Genomic DNA, 25,106 nt, shown 5'->3' on the forward strand with positions numbered 1-25,106 from the left:
GGTGTGCTTAAATTTTCAGGGTATCAAGATCTTGAAAAAGATTCTCCGGCTGACTGTCAAACCTCGGTCCAGATCTTCAGGAAAAGCACTGCCAGTTCTGTCCAAACAGTGGGCCAGGTCATCACCCTTACAGGACTTTTGGCTGGATCGTATGAGTTTGACCCTCCCTTCAATCATGTGTTTTGTGGATTTGGAGAAAGTTTACTGGGGTGAACTGTGGGAGTATGGAGTGTGTCTGTTGTTACAGGCCACGGGGTCTATGTATAATGTTGAAAACACGCAGTTCTTTGAATCTTTGGGCTGAAGGAAGGACAATACTCGGTGTATATATGCTCAATCAACAATCATTTATTTCGGTACACATCACAATAAGAGCATTACAACGTCCGGACGGGAGAGATGCTACCAGAGGGTCAGGCACATGTCTCAAAATGGTGACGGGTTGCTCAGCTTTTTATAGTCTCTAGTGGCCCCCAGCTAGTCGTAAAAGCCAAAACATCACATTTTTTCTCTGTTACAGCGCCTAAGTTATGACCTCGGCAGTTGTTTCTCTGCTTTCTGTAAGGTGGGGGTGTGGAATGTGGTCTGTCTATCTCCCCTGTCTTTAGACACAGAGTCTCCTGCTTACAACCTTCTTTTCATGATTCAACAATTAAGCATGTCAAGAAAACAGTGTAACACATTCCCAGCAGATCAAGGATACAGAGTGATGCACATTTATCTAATGAACTAATATGTGAATATGTTCTGTTAACTCAAAAGTATAATGAGAACTAAACTACATACAGATCACACACTCTATTTTAAAGGGTATAATATGATCTACAGCAGTATTCTAATTCAACTACTTTGATTACATATATAAGGTAACATATAATAACAGAATAATATCACAATACCCTCTTTTGATCTCTCATTAAAGAGATCACTAATAACAAGCACTTCAGCGTTGCAAGGTCCAGGTTTTCTTGATCCTGAGGCCCTCTGTCCCCCTTTAACGGGTGGACCATATGGGGGATGACCTCTGTGTTCACGCAGTTCAGATGCAAGCAAAGTTAGATTTACAACCATAACAGCAGTTACAGATGACACTCCCATCACTCCCCATTTTCCCACAGCTTTATTTTGGTGCTCCAGTTTTCCACTCCCATTTTAATGCCCCCTTATACCTTTCAAATGTACTTAGACTAGAACCTCTGTCTAAGGAGCTTTTAACCTTTATTTTTATTGCTGCAGCTACCAGTGCCTTCCAGTTGGGTGATTCTCAGCTTCTTTCTTCGACCTCCGGGGTTAGACCACCCTTTAGTCATTGCACAGTTCTGGGGATTATTCTATCCCGATTTCAAACAAGGATCTGTGTGTTTTGGGTTCACCGGCGTGTCCCCCTTTCTGCCAAGAGCCTCTCGAACCTCGTTGGTCTGGTGTTCCTGGTTTTCGCCAACCCCTTCATGGTTATTGCTGTGTTTGTGGGATCCATCTTCTCCAGGAGCCCAAACGTCATGACCCTTGACCCCAGTTGCTGTCTCGGCAGTCCCTACATCTGTCCCTGCTGTGAAGGGTCCTCACATCTCCGGGTCCCCGTCTGGTGTCTGTTCCTTTCTCTGCAAGAGACAGAAAACCAAAACACCTCTCTCCCTAGCCTTGATAATCTAATATTGTTATCCATTGTTGTTCTAACGATTCAAATTTGGTTTAAAATATTATGTTCAGGACCTATTCTAATCATAATCTATGTGTGTGTAAAAGAAATCAAAAATTAGTGAACCCTTTCTAAGTCTAACACATTATAAGCTTAAGTTTTACCATAGCTAAATTATTAAACACAAAAATAAACTCATAGAAATTTTCATATCACCATTGTTTGATGTTCAAACTCAACTCCCCCTTTTTGACACACTCCCATGTGTCAATTCATTGGAGCGTTGCTCCAGCCTTGTCATCCCTGAGGATCTTCGATCCCGAAAATGTCCCTTCTCCTCATGTAATAAAGTCTGTCATCCTTCCATGCCCTGGTAACTGGTCCATCCAGAGCTGTAACATTTTGAAATGTACATACAACAAGCCAAACTACACCTTGGTCACACCAACCCTTTTCTGCCCCGAAGATGTCCAATGCCATCCTAGTATGGACTGTCAAAAGTGGCTTTAACGCTGACTATCCTGACAATCCATTTTATAACGTTTCCTGGTCAGATTTGCCAATCTCTGCACCAGGGTTTTAAACTTTTCGCCATTTCCATTAGTTGTTATTTTTATTTAGTTTCGACTCCAGATTTTCAATTTTTACCAGTTGTAATTAGTTTTTACCAATTCCTTGCTAGTTTAGTCTAGTTTTTATTTTCTGAAAATCCTTAGTTTCAATTTAGTTTTATTTGTGTTTTGCAAAAATTAAGTGTAACAAAATCCCAGTTCCATCATATCAGTCATGCTCTTCTGGTTATCCTTGGGTGTTGAGACTAATAACTATTTACTCTTGCCGCACCGAGTGGTCCTAATTTTGGTTCAAGTGAATTGATAATCTTTTGAAGGCGATTGTTTCACACCTTTATTTAGATGTCCCAGTCCTGTTGTCTCGGGATACATCACGCTGCCTTATCTGGGGTTAGCTGTTTTCTGGGGATGCGGGTTGAGTGGGTGAGCTCTTCAAGGAGGGGGAGTGTGCTCCCCCTGATGAGGTCCTCTAGGTAAGCTAGGTTAGCCTTCTTGTGTGAGCTTTTCAAGTGCACTTTAAGGTTAGTGGGACTTTTAGTTTTATAAATGTCCCTCATGACCCCCTGATGACCCAGTATTTCATTTTTGCACACTGTAGTACACATTTTAGTTTTTGCTTGTAGCTCGCATACTCTACTTGCCACTCCTCTAAGTCCTGATGTTTCTTAGAGAGGGCAACAGTACCTTTAAAATTATATCACACGTGTGGGGGTGTGGCCTTGCCAATTGTTTTGCCCACCTTTTCAAAATGGCTGGCGTGCCCACAAGCATATTTCATGGAAAAAGAAAGGTAAGCTTGATATTTACATTTAAAATGTTTTGTTAAACTCAGATTTTTATTCTATTCTTTTTGCAAGTACCCCTCCTCGGTGGCGAGAAACTGTTGGTGTGGTCAAGTGGGTGCTCTGGAAACAAAACGCTCAGGACAGAACAGTTATCAGTCATGTACTTCCTACAAATTTTGCATATGTTTTATTTCATATTGATCCTCTGAGTGTAATGGTACATTTTAATTTGAATTTATCCAAACTAAACACAATATTTTCTTTATTTACTTTGCTCTTGTTCTTTTGCAGTACCACATCCTATCAAATGTCCCTGTCGATTATATTCTACATTTAATAACTTACTATTTCAAGTGAGAACCTAAATCACGTGGACCAATGTTTATTATTGCATATCTCTATTCTGAATGTGGCCAGTCATTCATAGGTATTGTTCAATTTTGGCGATTTTCCTCTATAAAATTTAATTGACTTTTTACAGTGGCCTGCTATGGTTAATAATAACATATTCCAGTCATGAGTGATATCAATAGTTATCTCCACTGTAGCATTTGGCATTCCCAATAATATAACATGATACCTTAATCAAAACACAGCTAATATAGCACAGTTTTCTTAATGCAAACATCAGTAACTCAAAATCAGCAACCACAGTGTTAAGTCTGCAGTTCATACTTATGTGAAGCTAGAGTCTCCTCCTCCAGTCTCTCTTATCCTCCTGCTCCTGAAAAAACAAAACAAAACAAAGCGAAGCATCCACCCTTCTCTTGTCGGCTGGGTGAATTGTTTATGAATTGTTTATTGGCATTTACTAATCCTAAAGTGGGTGCAGTCATTGTCTCAGTATCAAGTCAGTCAAAGCTTTTAGTCGTCAGTCCATCACAGTCCATTCGCATGCATACCTCCATACACATTCATACCAGATGTTGCTGATAATGGAGTCTCCCGCGCAACCTATTCGAGCCTCCATCACCAGCAAGATGACGTCATCATTTTAAAGGAAAACAATTCCTTGTTGTTTTTTGGGCCGGATTGACTCGGTGCAATCCTTTTAGATCAGTGTTCCCTATAAGTGAATTTCTCCCAAGCCAATTACAATCATGGAGAAGCACACTTTGCAACTGTTTACAGTAATAATATTTTATAGCGCTTTAAATTTCAATCTTTCAGGCCTGGTTTAAAGAGCTGATTGTTAAATCATGAACTCACAAAATATCAACATATCACCACCGGTGGATCACACCTCTCAGATGTTTTTTCTCCAGTGCACTGTAACAAAAACGAAAACAGACATAACCAACAAAATACTACTAAAATAACACAAACTAGGGCCCGTTGCAGACATGTCCAAGCATAAAACTATCCCTCTCTCGCTTACGAGAAAGAACACAAGCCAAAGCTCACTGATAAAATCAAGCTAGCGCTAAACAAAACCAAACAATCAACCAGAAATTCACAGGAACATTTTGCTTCCTGCCGGGACAATATTGTGTGGGAATGAGAACCTCAGGTGCCGTAACACCTTTTGTTCCTCCTTGTATTAAAACTCAATCACAGAAAATGCCGTACTCCGACCTAAAACTTGCACTATTAATTCATCATTTTCACTCTGTGCCACTGTTCCTCATCAGGGCTGTGTGAAGCACAGCAAAGAATTCAGTCAAGGCCTTGAGCCATAAACAGACATCACGCACAGACATTGTTTTCATAACCAAACTTTTTTAGACCTTATTCCTAAAATCTACATAAATGCCCTCTGGGTGACATATAACACATTCTAAGTATTTAATGGTAATCAATGGAAATCAATGGCTCCTCATAAAAATTATGCATTGGGATGTGTCATGGTCCTGGGTCGGTGACCCAGCGCTTTTAGTTATCATTTTCCAGTTGATGATGATTATTATTGTTTGAGTTCTGTGTGTTATATTTGGTCTGCCTTTGAGTCTGCGTCTGTATCTGTCTGTCTATGGTGTCTCCCCATCTGTTTGTGAATCTGTCTGTTTAGTTCAATGTCTTGTCTGGTTCCATGTATCTGAGTTTCCTGTTTTATTGTGAAGGTCCGTGTCATATGTGAGTGTGATCAGTTTACGTTTCCCCTGTCCCGTCAGCCCAGATTTCTCCCAGCTGTGTTGCCCTCCTGTCTCGCATCCCCTGATTACTGGTGTGTGTATTTAAGCCCTGTGTGTTCTCCTGCCTGTTGCCGGTTCGTCTGTGTAACTCCGCGTCAGTCTGTGTTCCTCGGTGTCCTGCGCGGCTCTCTGCCTCTCACCCCTTTCTGGTACCCTCTCAGGTTTGTCATTTAGCTTTCCCAGTTTAGGTCTTTTGTTTTGTCTTCTCCCTTGCCTGTTTTGCCCTCTCACCATTGTGTAAATAAACATCACCAGCATTATTATCTACTGCCTGCGTTTTGGGTCCTTTCTCCCTCCATTTCCACACGGCTCGCCTCGGCAGCCGGGACAGTACGAACCGGCCACTATGGACCCAGCGGCAGTCAACCCGCCCAAGGAGCTCCGGGAGGACATTTTGTACTCAGTGGACAAATTAATTAACCTATGGCTGGAGCATGAGGGGAGAGAATTCCGCCAAAGCATAGCGGTTCGGCTTCAGCGTTTACTTTTTGGTCTCCCCTGGTTGCTCAGCTCACTTCACCCGCTCATACAGGATTTCGTTCTGAACGAGCTTCATCTTCTTCCCCCTGCTACCACCCACCCAGCAACACATGCTTCACTCCCCGACCCGACGGAGAGCGTCCTGCCCGGCCCGTCGGTCCAGCCTTCAAATGGGGAACAGCACTCACGCCGTCGACACCCCTCGCCACAGTCGGACCCCAGGATATCAGAGCAGCCGACTGTGGTGAGTAGGAAGGATAACAGTTCCAATTCGTACCTTGAGACTTTTTCTTCCGGGATTGTTCGGGGTGTGTCAGTGGGAGCTAATTCGCGAAGCCTACCTACCTTCGTGGTAACCGATCTCTCCCAGGTTGGCATTTTTAAGACTTCAGTGAAAGCAAAGGGCTGTTGTTCTTCTGAAACTGTTAAACCCGTGTCAGCCAACCCAGGGTCTGCTAAAACTGTGACATATAACCCAGAGACCATTAACACCAGCTCTGATAATACTAGGTCCGTTTATTCATTTGAACCGCGGCCTCAGGCTCAGTTAGCCGCACGGCCTCAGGCTCAGGTAGCCGCACGGCCTCAGGCTCAGGTAGCCGCACGGCCTCAGGCTCAGGTAGCCGCACGGCCTCAGGCTCAGGTAGCCGCACGGCCTCAGGCTCAGTCTCCAACTCCACCACCGTTGTCATCACAACCCCTATGTCAGTCACCCTCAGTTCTGCCTCCTGTTCAGCAGCCACCAGCCCTGCATCCTGTATCAGTTGTTCCACCTGTAAAACAATATAAGTCTATTCTACCCGAAAGACACAGCTCCTCGCCCATCCACTCCAAGCAGAGAGACACATCTAACAATACTGTTTTCGTTCCTCAAAAGCTGGCCCGATTAGAGACATTTACTACCTCCAGGGCCTCCCCAGAGTCCGAGTTACAACCCGCAGTTGACTCTGGACCCCTGGAGGCTAAGGAGTCAGCCGAGGACTGCACCCAACTGTTGCCTCCTGAGCCTAATCTATGTGTTGCTCAGCCCCAGTCAGCATCAATGCTGCCAGAGGCCCGTGCGCCTGCTGGTCCTGTTCTGTCTCTGCCAGGGGTCTCCGCACCTGCTGGTTCTGTTCTGTCCCTGCCAGAGGTCCCCGCGCCTGCTGGTTCTGTTCTGTCTGTGCCAGAGGTCCCCGCACCCACTGGTTCTGTTCTGTCCCTGCCAGAGGCCCGTGTGCCTGCTGGTCCTGTTCTGTCCCTGCCAGAGGCCCGTGTGCCTGCTGGTCCTGTTCTGTCCCTGCCAGAGGCCCGTGTGCCTGCTGGTCCTGTTGCGTTCCTGCCAGAGGCCCGTGTGCCTGCTGGTTCTGTTGCGTCCCTGCCAGAGGTCTTCGCACCTGCTGGTTCTGTTCTGTGTGTGCCAGGGGCTCCAGTGCCCACTGGTTCTGAGACTGTCTTTGCTGGGGGGCCCGTGGAGCCCATCCAGCCTTCTGCCTCGTTAGCTGGGGGGCCCGAGGAGCCCGTCCAGCCTCCTTCCTCGTCAGCTGGGGGGCCCGAGGAGCCCGTCCAGCCACCAGCTGCTCCACCAGCAGCCTCATCCACGCTTGCAGCAGCAGTTTCATCCATGCCGCCACCTGCTGCAGCGCCTCCGTCTGCATCCTCCACGCCGTTGCCTGGCCCGGCCTCTGCTGCATCCTCCACGCCGTCGCCTGGTCCGGATTCAGCATCCTCAGCGTCGCCTGGTCCAGCGCATGCTTCGGCTTCATCCGCTTCACCTGGTCCAGCCACTGCTTCATCCTCGCCTGGTCCAGCCTCCGTGTCTTCATCCTCGCCTGGTCCAGCCTCCGCATCACCTGCAGTGGCCTCCTCTTCAGCATCCTCATCAGCTGCTTTGCCTGGTCCAGCTTCAGCATCCTCATCAGCTGCTTTGCCTGGTCCAGCTTCAGCATCCTCATCAGCTGCTTTGCCTGGTCCAGCTTCAGCATCCTCATCAGCTGCTTTGCCTGGTCCAGCTTCAGCATCCTCATCAGCTGCTTTGCCTGGTCCAGCTTCAGCATCCTCATCAGCTGCTTCGTCTGGTCCAGCCTCTGCATCATCGTCTGGTCCAGCCTCTGCATCATCGTCTGGTCCAGCCTCTGCATCATCGTCTGGTCCAGCCTCTGCATCATCGTCTGGTCCAGCCTCTGCATCATCGTCTGGTCCAGCCTCTGCATCATCGTCTGGTCCAGCCTCTGCATCATCGTCTGGTCCAGCCTCTGCATCATCGTCTGGTCCAGCCTCTGCATCAGCTTCCGGTCCAGCCTCCGCTTCAGCTTCCGGTCCAGCCTCCGCTTCAGCTTCCGCCTCGTCTGGTCCAGCCTCCGCTTCACCTGGGGCTGCAGGGGCCACGCAGCCTTCAGGTCCCCTACTACCACCTCCACATCGTCGGTCATCTGCCTGGCCGCCTGTTGGGCATCTCCGCCACCGTGGACGCCCTCCTGAACGCCGCCACTGCCTTCCACGTGGCCGGCCTCCGGACCTGTTTCCACGCCGCTGTTGCCGTCCGCACGGTCGGCCCCCAGAACTGTTTCCATGCCGCTGTTGCCGTCCGCACGGTCGGCCCCCAGAACTGTTTCCATGCCGCTGTTGCCGTCCGCACGGTCGGCCCCCAGAACTGTTTCCATGCCGCTGTTGCCGTCCGCACGGTCGGCCCCCAGAACTGTTTCCACGCCACTGCCTACTGCGTGGCCGGCATCCGGACCTGCCCCGTTGCCATTCGCATGGTCGGCTTCCTGAACTTGACCATCTGGGCCTTTTTGGACTCTGTCCCTCCGTCCTGGGCCCCCTCCGCCCGCCCTGGTCGGGTTGTTTTCTGTTTTTTTTTTTTTTTTTTTTTTTTTTTTTTTTTCCCGTTTCTGCTGGGCTGTCTGGTGCCAGCCCTTGAGGGGGGGGTACTGTCATGGTCCTGGGTCGGTGACCCAGCGCTTTTAGTTATCATTTTCCAGTTGATGATGATTATTATTGTTTGAGTTCTGTGTGTTATATTTGGTCTGCCTTTGAGTCTGCGTCTGTATCTGTCTGTCTATGGTGTCTCCCCATCTGTTTGTGAATCTGTCTGTTTAGTTCAATGTCTTGTCTGGTTCCATGTATCTGAGTTTCCTGTTTTATTGTGAAGGTCCGTGTCATATGTGAGTGTGATCAGTTTACGTTTCCCCTGTCCCGTCAGCCCAGATTTCTCCCAGCTGTGTTGCCCTCCTGTCTCGCATCCCCTGATTACTGGTGTGTGTATTTAAGCCCTGTGTGTTCTCCTGCCTGTTGCCGGTTCGTCTGTGTAACTCCGCGTCAGTCTGTGTTCCTCGGTGTCCTGCGCGGCTCTCTGCCTCTCACCCCTTTCTGGTACCCTCTCAGGTTTGTCATTTAGCTTTCCCAGTTTAGGTCTTTTGTTTTGTCTTCTCCCTTGCCTGTTTTGCCCTCTCACCATTGTGTAAATAAACATCACCAGCATTATTATCTACTGCCTGCGTTTTGGGTCCTTTCTCCCTCCATTTCCACACGGCTCGCCTCGGCAGCCGTGACAGGATGTTTGTGTGCAGCATTTTGCATATCAGCATAAGCAAAGCATTCTTCATTGCATCAGCGTGTATGTGTGTGTGCGTGTGGATCACTCTTTATTGCACAAGCGTGTGCATGTGTATGTGTGTGCATCACTTCTCAGTGAATCAACATTCCCGTGTGTGTGTGTGTGTGTGTGTGTCATTTCTCACTCACTCAACGAGTGCACGTGTTCATGTGTGTATTTCACTTCATTCTGAATCTGTGTGTTTGGAGACGTGTGTGTGTGTGTGTGTGTGTGTGTGTGTGTGTGTGTGTGTGTGTGTTTTCATCACTTTCCTGTTCTGGTGTTCTGGGTAAACCACGGCCTGAAGCATGCCCTGGGGTCCTGCCCCCCTCCTTTTTCAGTTTGTTTGCGACCATTGCTGCTACTGCTGCTGCTCAAAATTCAGTCCGTCCTGGTTCTGACCCCAATTGGGGCAGTCCTTTCTCCAGTGTCGATGTTCACCGCAGGTGAAACCTGCATCTTCTTCTGTGTTTTTGTCCATTCTGAGGTGCCTTCTGTCCTCAGTTACTCCTCTTGTCTCGGTCACGCCCTTTTTCGCCACCCGATCATCCGTGTTGGTCCATCACTGTCCTGCACAGTGTGAATGCAAAATTATCAAGGTCAGCATTCTTTCGCTCGGCCTTACTTTTCATTCGGGCTTGGCGGGCGTCTCGTCACAGCTCTGTCAGCTGATGCAGTCTAGGAATTTTCCCCCGTGTAGTGAAACGGGCCTTAGGTTTAGTGCTCTCCGTCTCGGCTGCATGAGATCACATTCCTGCAGGTCTGTTGACATTCTCAGGTCGTTGTTGTGGGTCCAGCTGTTGCAGCATTTGGTCAGTGTCACGTATGGGGGAGAGCAGGAGTCCAGTCAGCCTCGGCTTTCAGGGCCGGCAAAGCAGCCTGTAATTAAATATGTATAGAAAAAACAAAACAAAACAAAAACAAACAAAAAACAAAAACAAACGAACAGGAAAATGATGTTGTGTTGGAAAATGATGTTGTGTTGGCTGTGTTATTCAGAGGGGAGACAATGGGGCCAGGCCCTGTGTCAGCCTTCTCTCCCCCTTTTTTTGTTTTTTGTCTCCCGATATAATCAACCCCTAACCCACCAAGTTGACAGGACAACACAGGTACATATTAAAATTCTTAAGATCATGTTTAAAAGCCCAAAAAAGGAACTTTCTTTCATTCAGTAATCACTTTTATTAATCAATCAACAGAAAACATGTCACAATTTGAATCTTTTAAACACTAAATTTGTTGCGTCTTGCCTGGTTGGTTAGACCAGTGTTCCTTTTTTTTTTTTTTTTTAGTTAAATTGTTGTCCTGCAACCCAGAGGGTTTCTTTGTCAGTAATGTATAGACTTCATCATTTAAGTATGTTAATTTTTCTTTAACCTTGCTGGAAAATCTTCACGTGTTCATGAGTGTAAGCTGTTTCTTCATTGCGTGTATGTGCATTTGTATAAAAGCAGGTTAATTTTATCTTTTCTCAAACTAGGCGTTACCTTAAAAGGAGCCTTTCTCTCAGATTTCTCTGCTTGTGTGTTTTTGTTTCACCTTTTTGTTGTGATGCTCCGGACGCCTTCCCAACCTCCACAAGTCCGTTGGCCCCAATTTTATGTGTTAAAACTTCTCTTAATTTCTCCTCTAATTCTCTCCTCGCTGCTGTCTTTTTCACAGCTGCTGATTCGTGCTGGGTGTGGTTCCCATTACCTATAATTTTGCTTCGGCCGCTGTGCTTGTGGGGGCAGTTGGTCCAGGTCCGCAGCTTCCTGTATTAACACACTAAGAGATTTATTTAATTTCATTTTCATCACTGTTAAACAGATAAGCAGGCAACACGCCTACCTTGACAGCGTAAACTGTACGCCAGTCTCCCAACACATTCCTCTCTGTACTCCATAATTCTCCACTGCACACCTCTTACTATCTCTCCTTTTTATTTTTATTACACCACAGAGTAATACACCCAATTATGCCCGTCTATCTCCATGTGGCTCCAAATTCCCTCTTTATTTTAATTTCACACTCGTCAGGGGACAGGCACACAACAATTTCAACCACTGAAACGAGGAATTCAACCTTTTTATATTTCTTTACTAATCTAGACTCAACGTTTGTTCGCAAAATGTGTCTTGTTCTAGTCCGGAAATAAATGTGAACCCGTGATTACACGGTCGTTCCAGTGTTATTTCCGTGGCTATGCGGGGGCCCTCACCTCCCCAAGTCACCACCTCAGCACCCGGACAACGCCGGTCCTGGCCACGCGTCCACGGACAGGAGGGTCGCTACTCCATAGGCAAAGTTCCACAGGTACACTAGGCATCAACCTTTGATCCTAAAATGTGTATTTGCTCTAATGTCCTCCTAATCAAACACATTAACCGTCACTGTCACTGTGTTCACGCTTCACACTCCACACAAAACACACTCAGAGCGCGCCTCACTCACACTCTCACTCAGTGCGCGCTTCACCCACAAGACAGCACCCAGAGCGCGCCTCGCCGCTTCACACACACTCTCTCACCCAGAGCGCGCTTTGACACTCACACACAACACTTTTCCTCAGCGGGAATTTTACACAGAAACCTCTGAGCTCAACTATTAGATCTTCTTAAAGCACACTGCACCATAGGCCAAAATACCCTTTTCTCTGCGCTTATGACCGCCACAACGGAGCAAAGTCGCATCATAAAAGTGATGCTTGCATCCCCGAAGTTATACCAGACATCATAAACCAGGTTTTGCTCTATGTACTTCTTGGCAAGTAAAATTTTACTTTGTTTTATGACCGCAGCCCTTAAAAAAAAACTCGACTGACGCCACAAACCACCGTCAAACCTCTGTTCAATGTACTAAAATTAGCACCAACCACTACTGCACTTCACGGCCGCATATCACCGGAACACGGCCGTATCATAAACCAAACCTACGGACGTGTTTCGCTCTCGCGTTGCCAGTGTTTAACCGCACCGTGAAGCCAGCATCTGCTTTTCCTTAAATCAACTTCTATTTCATAGCCGGCAAGAGCCAGGACGTAACCGACACCATAAACAAACTTCAAACCTCGACTTCAATGTACTGAACTAATGGCCGCGTCTTCAGAAGAAATTCTAACGTATTATTGCTACAGAAGCCAGTATTAGACAAAATTAAATGTGGAAGGTAAAGTGGCTGCAATCTAGACCAACGTAGTATGTTATTAGTATCTCGGTAGAAGCAGTTTATTTAACACACTGGAATTCAGCCTCAACTTATGTTGTTAGTATCTTGCGCCAAAAACCAGACACCGACAAATTTACTGTGAAAATACATGTGACTCAGCGAACAGATTAATTTGGAAAGCCCAATATGCACATTTGGTATTTATAATACAACAGGCTGTGCTTACCTTTTTATTTTTGGACCGGTCCTCTGTTCACCTCGCCTCACGATCTCACCAAAGGTCAAATCTGCACCTCCTCAGCACACCAAAGATCCGGGTCACACGGCACCAAGTTGTTGAAAACACGCAGTTCTTTGAATCTTTGGGCTGAAGGAAGGACAATACTCGGTGTATATATGCTCAATCAACAATCATTTATTTCGGTACACATCACAATAAGAGCATTACAACGTCCGGACGGGAGAGATGCTACCAGAGGGTCAGGCACATGTCTCAAAATGGTGACGGGTTGCTCAGCTTTTTATAGTCTCTAGTGGCCCCCAGCTAGTCGTAAAAGCCAAAACATCACATTTTTTCTCTGTTACAGCGCCTAAGTTATGACCTCGGCAGTTGTTTCTCTGCTTTCTGTAAGGTGGGGGTGTGGAATGTGGTCTGTCTATCTCCCCTGTCTTTAGACACAGAGTCTCCTGGTAACAACCTTCTTTTCATGATTCAACAATTAAGCATGTCAAGAAAACAGTGTAACACATTCCCAGCAGATCAAGGATACAGAATGATGCACATTTATCTAATGAACTAATATGTGAATATGTTCTGTTAACTCAAAAGTATAATGAGAACTAAACTACATACAGATCACACACTCTATTTTAAAGGGTATAATATGATCTACAGCAGTATTCTAATTCAACTACTTTGATTACATATATAAGGTAACATATAATAACAGAATAATATCACAATAATCAAAGTCAGAGCTGTCCACATTTCTGGCACAAAATCAGGCATGTTTTCAGTGGATGTTGGGCTCCACCAGGGTTGAACTTTATCTCTAATCCTATTTGTCATATTCATTGACAGTTGAGGTGGTTCAGGTATTAAGTTAAGATGTTTTATGGGCTGCTCCCTATGAAGGTTTTCCAACCATGCCAGACTGGGAAGAGATCTCAGGGTAGGCCCAGAACATCTTACACTGTTGGAAAGCCTCGTTGCTTTTCTCAAATGGTGCCAAATTTGATGCATTTGTCAGTTCAGAGTTGAGGATGTGGGTTGCATCAATGAAAGACAAATCCTCTCTGTCAAGGCATGCTTGGACAACTGACCGCTATAGCTGGGTCAATGCTTACAGGTGGGCACCAGATGCTCAAAACAAGATTCAATAGCAGTATAAGCTGATTGGCTAATTATTTCCTTTTAAATTCCAAAAAACATTTTGTTTGATAACATTAAACTGAATCTGCCATATTACCTGACATGGTATGACAAAGAAACATCTAAATATTAGGCTAAAAGAACATGTCAGTCACTTTAACTACAGAATGTGTCTGAAGGTCAAGTGTTTATGATAGATTCTCAAAGAAATGTAATCTGTTGATTCTCAGGAACATTGCCCTCCTGTTGGTGACTCTTTCAGACTCCGTTGCAGAGTACACGCAGTACCAAAAACACAGACATATTTATTTAAACATGGGGCCCAGCTGTTTTGAAAAAGAAAGCAGGGTATTGTACTTCTACACAAATATTCATTATGAATCCAGGTCACAGGAGTGCCCTTTAGCCTACTTCCAGTCCTGAGTGGCTTTTTGTTTTGGTTGTTTTTTTTTCTTTTTTTGTTTTTCAAAACAACTTCTGTCCTGTGACTGGATATCAGTCTTCATTTCCCAGTGATAAACACACATTTATCATGAGGCAACATTTCTTTAACTGGTTATAAGAATGTCTTAAGTTTTAAGGGTGCTTTCAGACATGAGCACCTCTCTGTGGTTTGTGTGTTTTGACATTTTCAAAAACCCGGTTGCCTATTTAATGCTTGATGTAATCAGTAGTGTTTGGTGATTGTGGCCAGCATGGTTCTGTTGAAGTCTTTCGCCCCAGTTTTTATAGAGTTGACAATGAATTGATAAAGAAAGGAGAGGCACAGTTTTCTGCACTTTCAGCAAATATTAATTGATATAATTCAACACTTTAAGAAATATTTCGCTGATTTTGGACTCCACATTTATGCATGTGTGTGTGTCAATGACTGTAGAAAACAGTGTGTGTGTTTGTGTGTGAGTAATAAACTGAAAAGGCTCTTATTTCCCCTTCTGAATATCGTAATGCCAAAAAGATTTTCAGAGCCGAAGGTTACACTTTGATTTCTATCAATAACTGATGTTGCGTGCTGTCGCTTTATCCCTGCTTGAGCTCCACAAAAGTTGGTATGTGCTCTGGAACTCCCTCCTTCCTGCTCTAATGTCTAAAAGTCTGACTCTCCTTCTACCATTATAAGTAAAATCCTTTCTTCATCAGTCAGCCCTCTGCTTCCAAAAGTATGCGCATAGGTTGAAAACAGAAGTTAGTAAGTCTTGGTGTTAACTACAAACAGTGTTGGGGAGTAATAGAATGCATGTACCGGTGTTCGAAGTCGCAAAGGAATGACGTCACAAGAAGGTGATTGGTCACTTGAAATGTTGAACCTGGAACAACATTAATTATGATGATGTGGGAACAACGCTGACACGAGGAAATCAGATCGTCCATTCCGCTACAGTTACCATTTAAAAAGGTGATAATTAGAATACAGTTACTCTGTTGAAATAAACTGATTACACGGCGGCCTTTTCCTGTTTCATATGTTTGGCTATTCCTTCAATCCAAACAAAACACGCAATAAGAGGCTCTAATGTAAGCGTCCTGTTAATGTTGGTGGCGTTAGTTACACAATGGACCCGAAGCCAGGACAACAGAGCCAGCAGTGCATGGGCAGGAATTTATTTCTTACTTGGAAATTCCGACATCACTTCACATTTAAAGAAGAAAGGGATGGGCGAGAGCTGACCATGCAATGCAAACTCTGTTTGCCTGCAACCAAGCTGCTCTCAGCATCAAAAGACTCCACCTCCAACCTAAAGAAATATCTTATTTTTAAAAAACTAACATTAGCCTAAGCCTACTGCAACTACCTTGTTTTAGTTGTGCTAGCTACCTGGGAGATGTGCCACTAAAGTATCTTGGATTTACTATTGCTGTGTGATTTATTACTATTACTGAAGGCTATTCGCCACCGCCAATTCTTTTGTCCTCCACTTGTCCAGGTTCTACAATTTTTTTTCAAGGACACCCTTCACACCATGCCAATATATATCCCGTTTTCAGCTAACAGCCATTTGGGAATCATCTCGTTGGTGCAAAACTGCTATTTTATGACTGTCAGCTGTTGTCATGTCTGGCATTTTTCACAGATTCAACTAAAGAAATGGTGACATGTTATATATTTTTGGACAGGCAAACAGAGAAGAAATTTAAGGGACAGGAGAGATTTTCTTATGTAGAATTATCATGTATCAAAAGTAATTTGTTTCATATAACAGTCATCAAATTACAAAGAATTTTGTTTTTCAGGAAAGGAGCATATAATACCAGTCAGTGCTGAGGTGGGTGCAAGGACACTCAAATGAAAAGCCATCCAGTGACGTTAGTAGTCAGCAGGGGTCATTCATTTGAGCTGGAATTTGCGCTGAACAAAAGCAAGACTGACCCCAACGAACCAGCCAGTCAGAAAGCTGTCCAAAGTCATCTTCTGGTTGGCTAGACTGCCAGAATTTACTCTACCCAATTTGGGAAAAACCTTCATGTTGCTGTAATAATGCCATAGAAGATTTTATACAGGTTTTTATATGACATATAAATTGGCTTTTCCACCCCTTTCTCTACAGTTTCTTTTCTCCGTGTGTACCTTTTCCTGTTATCCAACTGTTTCTACTGCTAAGAACTTTGGTTCCCAAACTGAACCCCTGGCTCAGCCCTCCTCAGTGGTCACATGACACAGATTCTTGTAAAGTACAAAGCCCACATCTCACTGTGCATTCATACTCTATAGACAGTATATCAGAAGGAGACTGCGCTGTTACACGTCTGAGCGACCTTCATTATAACTGACTCTGCTTCCCACAAGCAGGTAGGTGTTCCCTTTGTAATTCAGAATGATAAACAGGTATAAAGTGATTAATGGAAAGCACTTTCTGTCTTTAGTTTTTAGTGTATTTGATTTATGTGAAAGGTTAGTAGATGAAGAGATTATTGTTACTAATAATCTGCATTTTAGAAATACAGGAAAAATTCTTTCATTTTTAATAAACAAATAAGGCTTTTCAGCATAGCAGCTTTCCCACAAAGTTGCGTCTGCAGCTGCTAATCTAAGACTTGCTGATAGTTCTTTGGAGTTCATATAATCCCTGACATAACTGTATTTAAATTAGATGTTAAAGATGTGGATGATTTCATTTTCCTTACGTTGATTTTTTTTTGTGTCAGGTGTATGTGTTACATAGGCTGTAGCTCCAACCTACTCACTTTTGATTTGTCATTTGATTTATTTATGTATTTTTTTTTCATTTAATTTTGTGTAAAATAAATGAACCAAATAAAGACAATGATAAAGATAGTGATATTAATATTGCAATGCAGTACTGGAACACTACTTCATTTGGCCCGTTCCTATTTTAGCAGTCTTTCCATATATTCAAATTATATATGCCAAGAGTGAAGGTTTTGGCTGCTAAAGTGCCATGTCATGCTGAACTTGACAAACTGGTCTGCTTAGATGAATCACTGCATCTACGCCATCTATGACTGTGAAACAGTCATCCATAATCCATAGTCATACAGTGAAAGCATTAGAAATTAGAGAGCAGAAGAATGAAGCCCCAGCTGCATGGAGTTAACTGTATACTATAAACTATAACTCTACTGACTGTGAATCCAAAGGCAGCCGTAACCTTCCTACTCACTCTGCTGCCTGTGTGTTTAAAGGAGGGGAGACCATAAAGTCCCAAGCTGGTTGGAGGAGGAAACAGGAAAGGGAGGAGTTCTTATTGACACCTCCCCCTCCACCGGCTCTCTTTTCCTAAGCTCCCTGAAACACAGAGCGAGCACATGGCTGCCTGGTTTTGAAACCGACCTCACTCATGGTGGTAGAGGACGTGCGCCTGTGCAGTCCCTCCCCTGGCAAGTGCAGAGGAAAACGGAAGCAGAATGCAAGCCTGTATGTGTGTGTAGAGAGGTTAGAAAAGGGTAGGGCATAAAAACACACACACACATTTGCGGCAGATGTAACAAAAAAAAAAGGTCGAATCAGCCAAGAGTGAAGGTTTTTGGAAGGAGAGAAGCCAGGGGAGAGTGGTTTCTTGTTCCTTGTTCTGAAACAGGTAGGATGATTGATTTTGTGTACTTACAGCAGCATAGAAATGATGTATGACGGAAGTAAGGGTGATTGAATTGCCTGGTTATCTTAGATCCTAAAGCCTCAAGTCTTTCAGTCCATCTGTTCTGTGCTGTAGTCCATCTGCTTCCCTCCAGCATTAAAAGGTAACAGAAATGAAAAAATGCATATAAAAATGGTTACAAAAGGCACCAGATAATTAAGTTTAGATTGCAGATCAAGATTAGGAAGATCAGGAAGTTATATCAAGGTAACCTGACGTAACAGCCAGAGATTCTTACTCGTTCCTGATTCACATGACATATAATCTTGTGTATTTTAGAAGTTTGACACAATATATTGCGTTTGTGCTATATAGCCAACCCTAAACGTAAAATATGCTTATATCTTTAATTGATTGGCACTAATTGTTCATAGTCATTATCAAGACTTACATTATTTTTAAAGTTACTTAACAATGATTTCTTTTTGATAAATATGTTTATGTCAGAACCACATGGTGTTTTTATGGGAGCACCGTGTCAGTGTGCGAAAGGTCAGGCATCCATTTCTAGACTGCACATGTGAGAAGGATGGAAGAAGCTTAGAAAGACAAATGCTGTGAAGGTCAATGGCTCCTACTTGAAACAGTGACTTTAAAAAAGTGTAATCAAATGGCAAATTAAGCTGTAATGATGCATGATTTCATTTAAGTGGGTGAACAGGATAGTAACACAATATATGACGGCATATTGAAATCCCCAAAAAACAGGGATTCCAGATTAGGGGTTAGTGATTAGAACCTCCATGGGCTTGCCAAGTAGAAGTCAGAATCAGAATCAGAATACTTTATTCATCCCGAGGGAAATTAGGGGTTACAGCAGGCAGCACGCTAATGGCGCATGCGCACTCACAAAGGAACCTTCTGACCAACTTTACACAAACATCACATTGGGCAGACATGTCAGAAGGTAGGCTGATAGGAAAAAAACAACGAAAATACACTACATGAGGTAAGAGGAGGAGAAAAAAAAACTCCACTCAGACTGAGCTCCTAGTGGGAGAACAGTTTGATAAAAGAAAAAACACCTCAGCACAAAAGCACATGACTATCAATACACCATAGAAACACGAGACAAGCAACAGGGCGGGTAAAGGGTAAGAGAGAGCCGGCGTAGACAGAAGTAGAGTAAGTAAAGTTTATTTATATAGTGCTGTTCAAGAAAAAAACAACAACAACCTTTATTTATTTATTTTATTTTATTTTATTTTATTTTATTTTATTTTATTTTATTTTATTTTATTTTTTTTTTAATTTTTTTCTTTTATGTAAAGCACTTTGGTATGCCTAGGCTTTTAATGTGCTCTATAAATAAAGGTTGTTGTTGTTGTAAAAAAGATCACAAGACACTTTACAATATAAAATAAGATACAATGACTAAAATGTTAGTAATATATAAAGATAAATAAGACCAAGCCTACACAGTGCGTCTCAAACGTTTTAAGGGTATCATCCATGTACAAAGATCTTGGGCCAGATTTACTAAATGGGCAAAAACAGGGTGTAAGCGCAATCCCAAATAGTGCTTATAGGTGTGTTTAGTTTTACAGATGATTTAGAAAAGAGGTGCATTTCTTAAACAAAGGAATTGTCAGCTCATTTCAATATCAAACCAAATGCAACAGGATGAGTTGCAGAAATATCCGCTTCCACTTCTTGCATGCAATTTTGTCACTGCTTTATGTTTGTACTTTTTTTTCTTTTTGCCACATTTGCAACACATCTCAACACCTTAATAACTCTGGTCCCTTTAGTCCAAAGGAACCAAGCTCTATAACTTGGGAACCACAAACAGTTTCCTTTTGTCTTGAACTTAGACCTGGATACCAACAACAACCATTGAACAGCTGAACTCAGAGACCTGGTAGTTATGTATGGGTATAGTCGTTCACTAACACAGAGAGGCCTCTGATCATGAAAAACTCTCACAACCAAAATCACAATAATCGAGGCGTGATTAAATACAGGCATGTAAATTCAATTCCATTTCAGATATTTAAGATGGGCAATGTTCTGCAGATGATAAAAACAAGTTTGTACAAGACAACCAACCTGCTAATCATAACTGAATGTCCGATGAAGTTACACCCAGATTTCTTACAGTTGGGCGAACTGACGATGAAGTGGATCCAAGATTGTCAGATAACATGAGAACATAGCTGTCAGGGAGATAGAGAAGTGTTCTGTTTGGTATTCTCTTTGCCCACAGCCCTTCCAATTTTTTTGCTTACAAGCAGACAGTTTGACCAAGATGTCATAAAAGATTCTTCTAACATGTGACCCTTATTACAGCAAAATTGCAGAGTATTAAGGCCTTGCCAGGAAAATTTTTTTTTTTTAAATCAATTTGAAATCTTTTGGATTTGAAATGGGAAGTCCATGCACAAAAACTCTTGAACGCATTGCTACTGAAGCAATAAAGAGAAATATAAAGCTTTATCAACCTGGTTGGATATCAGAGACCTAGAGGATATCAGAGGCTGGTTGAAAATAATTCACAAGATTCTCAAGGTTATTTCTGCTTAAGGGGACAGTATTAACTTATGACACCAATGTTCTATGTGCTGTTTCCATAGAAGAACTCATCTATTAACTTTTGTGTCGAAACAATGAAATAAAGATGATGAAAAAGCTCATTGTCCTTTTGCTGTTGTTTAGTTATGCCACCTTATCTGAAGGCTTTGTTTCAGAGAGATTTTTTTTTTACTTGTTTCGAAATCTATCAGAAAAAGACTTCCATGGAGTATTATTTCTTTTCATATACTATTTGGCTCAGGAATTGATATATTGGTATGAAATATAGTGCACAAATTCATGTTCCCTACAAGATAACTTTAGAAACTGTTCAAAAGTAAATGTTACCCTAAATCACGATGAACATGACTAACATCATACATGCTGAACATCAGTGACAACCTTTGCTCAAAGCTCCACTGTAATCAACCTCTACCGATGAAGCCTCTTAAACTAATTGCAGTTAAAAAAGATACACTCTACAACTCACTTCATTGAAGCTCATTTGTACATAAATGCAATAAAGCAATAATCCATCAAATGCATGCAAAATACACATAAACATTTCTTTGCCTGAAGGTTTAATGACTGTTCTTTTAAATGCCACTAATCAGTCGCACTTATGCTGTGTCTCTATGTTTCAGATTCTGTAGGTCTTCATTTGCTCACTTCTGCTTGCATCATGTCGCTGCTGACTCACGTGCTGGCATGTCTGTTTGGAATGGGCTCCTGGGTGGCCATCAATGGGATGTGGGTGGAGCTCCCCTTGATCGTAAATGATATCCCAGAGCATTGGTTGCTGCCCTCCTACCTCACAGTCCTCATCCAAATGGCCAACATAGGCCCTCTCTTCATCACGCTGATGCACCGCTTCCGCCCAGGGGTGCTCGATGAGCGGCCGGTCATCTACGGCATTGTAGGATTGGGCATCGTTGCTACATTCCTTCTGGCTTTCCTTTGGAAGCATACAGTGACCTTCGGAAACTCTGTGCATAGTGTTCCACTGCTGACATTGAGTTTCCTGCTATCTGTGGTGGACTGCACCTCATCTGTTACCTTTCTTCCTTTCATGATGCGGCTGCGTCCACAATATCTCACAACGTATTTTGCAGGTGAGGGCCTCAGTGGTCTCGTGCCTGCAGTGGTGGCACTTATTCAAGGCGTTGGTGTAGTTCACTGTGAAAATGCCACTTTATCTAATAATTCCAACATAACTGACAATGGAATGCTACAGGCCATCTACCAGCCTGCTAAATTCTCTGCACAGGTCTTCTTCATATTCCTTAGTGTAATGATGGTCGTGTGTCTGGTCGCTTTCCTCCTACTCAATCACCACCCAGCTGTGGCTCGTGAGAGAAAAAGCGAACGGTACTTCAGTGGGGAACTTGATCGTGAGAAGAAAGAACAAGGCCTATCTCTGAATGCCCAGACACCAGAGCAAAAGCCCATGATCAGCCCCTCGGAGGCTGGCAAGAGGGAACCTAGGAGTTCTTTCGGGAGGGGGACATATAGTATCTTTGAGGTGGTCTTTATCTTTGTAGTGCTGGCTTGGGTCAATGCTCTGACCAATGCAGTGCTGCCTTCAGTGCAGTCCTACTCATGCATGCCTTACGGGAACAAGGCTTACCATCTAGCTGCCACCATGGGAGCTGTTGCTAACCCTGTGGCTTGCTTCATCGCCATGTTCATACCAATAAGGTGAGCTATAGAAAAACTACAATAATTATAAAATACTAATCAAGACCATAGATCCAAGAAATAAGTTCTAAGTCACCAATAGCTTGTAAATCTTTTCTGTCCAGGTCTCTTGTCTTCATGGGAGTTTTGACCATTTTTGGGACTGGATTTGGAGCCTACATTATGGGCATGGCTGTTCTAAGTCCCTGTCCTTTGCTGGTCCACAGTACCTCTGGAACTGTAGTCATAGTAAGACTCTTTATTTTCTTGCATGTACTTACTGTGTACACAGAATAAAATTTCAGACTTCATGCTCTATCTTGCATTTTATAAAAGCATGAAGCCACCACCCATTTGCAATACTCACTTAGCATTTATGAGATTTCCTGTGATTAAGGTGTGTAGTGTGACTGACAGGTTTTACAATATAATGTTAAGTCAGCTTAGTCTCATCTACTTGATGCTGTCATGGAAGAGCTGTGAAAGTCCATTGAATGAGTCAATGAGTCAAACATTCAAAAAGAGTACATTGTTTTTGTGCACTGGCACAGGCAACTATGCCTCCACTTTGCTGTCAGATGTGCCTTTCCTAATACACCTTTTCGGAGCAAAAGTACTTAATACTAAAATGGTGTTAACTGCTAAAATACTTTTTCAGTCACCAAACTGAATAAGAAACCAAGCGGCTACGCACTGAATGCTACTAAGCTAACCAAGCTCCAACCAGGATATTCTGAGCTCCTACTTATTACTTACAGCAGTAAGAGTAGTAGCAGTAAGAGTAAGTCATTCAATGCACAATTCTAACAAATTCTCTGTTGCAGGTGCTGGCCTGGATACTCTTTGTCCTCACCCTGTCTTATGTCAAAGTCATCATTGGGGTGATCCTGAGGGATGAAGGCCACAGTGCCCTCGTGTGGTGTGGAGCTGTAGTGCAGCTGGGTTCAATGCTTGGTGCTCTAACCATGTTTCCACTTGTTGGTTTCTATCAGTTTTTTAAATCGGGTGATGCTTGCAACACTAAGTGTCCAACATAGATGTAAAATGTGTTTAAGTTCAACTCTGCTGTACAGAATTCTAGCATTAATTGCACTTGTTTTAGTAGAACTGCACTTATTCCAACTTGTAAGAGAGCTGGCAAGTTATAGATGAAAATCCACCACAGTATCACTCCGTGTTTTTTTTTAACCTAAGTTCTGTTTGTAAATTTCATATACTTTATCAGTAGTTAATGATGTATGAAGTACACATACACCCAGTGCTTAGAAAATTTTTTGGACCACCTCTCATAAAAACAAGAAAACACAAATAATTTCACAAAGTTTGAATTCACACTTTTATACCCAAATCTGAACGGACAAACTGGACCTTATCTGAGAAGTCAGAATCAAGCACAACATTCAACCACTAAAACAAACTTTTCTGTTCAGTAATACAAGTAAATGAGTATAATTTGTCATCTTAATTTTGAAAAATAATTGAAAGACAAGCTTTATTTTTATTTATTTATTTATTTATTTTTTGTGAAACACAAAATTTGAAAAGTCTACTTGCAAAAATTGATGCAGTCTCTTTAATTCATTAAAGAAACATAAAATAATGATATTGGTAATTACCAGTATTATTAATATAGAGCTGCTGTGGCACAAACCTTACATTGGATGGTGATCTAATAAATTTGTTAAGCACTATATCCATCTATAGTGTCTCAGACTACAAAAAGACCAAACTAAATAGTGTTCTGCCACTGAATATATCAATATAATATACAAAACCTTGTTGGTTCAAAAGGTCAAAGCTATTTTACTTGAAGTTTGAGCATCATGTCAGATGATGATGTTCAACTTTATTGATTTTGCTTTATAAGAAGTTATGGTACTGTCGCCTTTAAAATGTGCCTCAATTCTATAAAATGACCTGGGCATTTTGGGGGATAGACTACTGTGTTGTTTAAATAAAACTACAATGTGCTTTGTATATGTTACTGAAGTGGAGAAACTGTTGAACAATACCAAATAAAACATTTGTTTAATTACTGTCTAAAAAAATTGCAAATTTGCATGTTGTTTTATCCAGAAAATTGCTTCTTCTTTTTGTAATTCATCCCTACACTGAGCTCTATACATACATTTTATTCATCCTCTGAACTATTTAGCCAAGGGTTGCAGGCAGTAAGAACCCTGGACCAGCCACCAGTCCTTAACAGGACTAAGGCAAGAAAATTAAACATTCAGGCTAATTTGCATCTTAGGCAAATTTTGAGAGGCAAAATAATGTAAAATTAATGAAGTGGACACAGAATATCATATGTATCAGTGGATTTTTGATTATGCCACCTACTGTTGCAGCACATCCCACAGGTACTCTATTAGTTTGAGATCTGGTAGCTGTGGAGTACATTTGCATACCTTAAAGTTAATATCATGTTCAAGAAACATTATTGAATTGAATGAGTTCTGGTGCATTATTCTACTGAAAGTGGCCATCAGAGGATGTGATCATAAAGGAATGGACAATCCTGAGCAGCAATACTCAGTTTGTTTAAACGACACTCAACTTGGGCGCCTTAATACCAGCTTTCTTCCAATCCAAGGCCTCAACATTACATCACCACCACCTAAACCACTGGTACAAGGCACAATGGATCCAGGCTTTCATGTTGTTTGATCGAAATTATGACCCCATCCTCCATAATGTGACAGCAGATATCTAAACTCATCAGACCAGCCGATGTTTTTCCAAACTTTGCTTCTCCACTGACTGTTTGACTCAACTGACTGAAGTGTCTCCTGATGTGGGTTTTCTGCTGCTGTTGCCCATATGCTTCAATGTTGTACATGTTGCACATTCAGAGATGCTCTTATAATGATTGGTTAAATAAATTGCTGTCAGTTCTAAGCAGTCTGGCCATTTTCTTGCAGGAAACTGCCAATGACTCTGTAAAGCATAGAGATGGTTGTTCAGGAAAATCCCAGCAGTTTCTAAAATACTCAGACCAATACTCAGACTCAGAAAAGCACATCTGGCACCAGCAACAGATGCCATGTTCAAAGTTTAAATAATTTTTACTAGCTAAAAAACCTCTCAATGGTTTGGCCAAACAATACTTTGCTGAGCTGC

At 42.8% G+C, this 25,106-nt stretch overlaps 2 protein-coding genes across 3 annotated transcripts; one reads left to right on the forward strand and one right to left on the reverse strand.

The window, feature by feature from the left end:
• Positions 1-378: 378 nt before the first annotated feature.
• On the reverse strand, positions 379-13,808 carry LOC147318589 (uncharacterized). The gene is made up of 2 exons (XM_086310152.1): positions 13,802-13,808; positions 379-8,438 (listed from the first exon to the last, which is right to left on the reverse strand). The coding sequence occupies exons 1-2, from the start codon at positions 13,806-13,808 to the stop codon at positions 6,616-6,618; spliced, it is 1,830 nt and encodes a 609-aa protein (XP_086166278.1). The 3' UTR covers positions 379-6,615.
• A 2,600-nt stretch (positions 13,809-16,408) lies between these two features.
• On the forward strand, positions 16,409-24,034 carry slc52a3-2b (solute carrier family 52 member 3-2b). 2 transcript variants are annotated; one of them, XM_086310613.1, is made up of 4 exons: positions 16,409-16,492; positions 20,954-22,007; positions 22,112-22,235; positions 22,811-24,034. In XM_086310613.1, exons 2-4 carry the CDS (start codon positions 20,992-20,994, stop codon positions 23,021-23,023), a joined length of 1,353 nt encoding a protein of 450 aa, XP_086166739.1. In that variant the 5' UTR covers positions 16,409-16,492; positions 20,954-20,991; the 3' UTR covers positions 23,024-24,034. The 2 variants fall into 2 exon arrangements, with proteins under 2 accessions (XP_086166739.1, XP_086166738.1); XM_086310612.1 differs by lacking the exon at positions 16,409-16,492 and adding an exon at positions 17,438-17,741.
• The last annotated feature ends 1,072 nt before the right edge of the window (positions 24,035-25,106 follow it).

This window comes from Aulonocara sp. 'chitande type north' Nkhata Bay, linkage group LG11 (genome assembly GCF_057382095.1).
Source record: "Aulonocara sp. 'chitande type north' Nkhata Bay isolate Kocher_YH1m ecotype deep benthic linkage group LG11, A_spYH_male_GT1.1, whole genome shotgun sequence".
Classification (NCBI taxonomy): domain Eukaryota; kingdom Metazoa; phylum Chordata; class Actinopteri; order Cichliformes; family Cichlidae; genus Aulonocara; species Aulonocara sp. 'chitande type north' Nkhata Bay.

Excerpts from the sequence above, each read along its gene's own strand:
- slc52a3-2b (XM_086310613.1), top strand. The coding sequence starts at position 20,992 with ATGTCGCTGCTGACTCACGTGCTGGCATGTCTGTTTGGAATGGGCTCC. Across the intron at positions 22,008-22,111 it reads GCCATGTTCATACCAATAAG|GTCTCTTGTCTTCATGGGAG; the intron begins GTGAGCTATAGA and ends TTTTCTGTCCAG. Across the intron at positions 22,236-22,810 it reads CCTCTGGAACTGTAGTCATA|GTGCTGGCCTGGATACTCTT; the intron begins GTAAGACTCTTT and ends TCTCTGTTGCAG.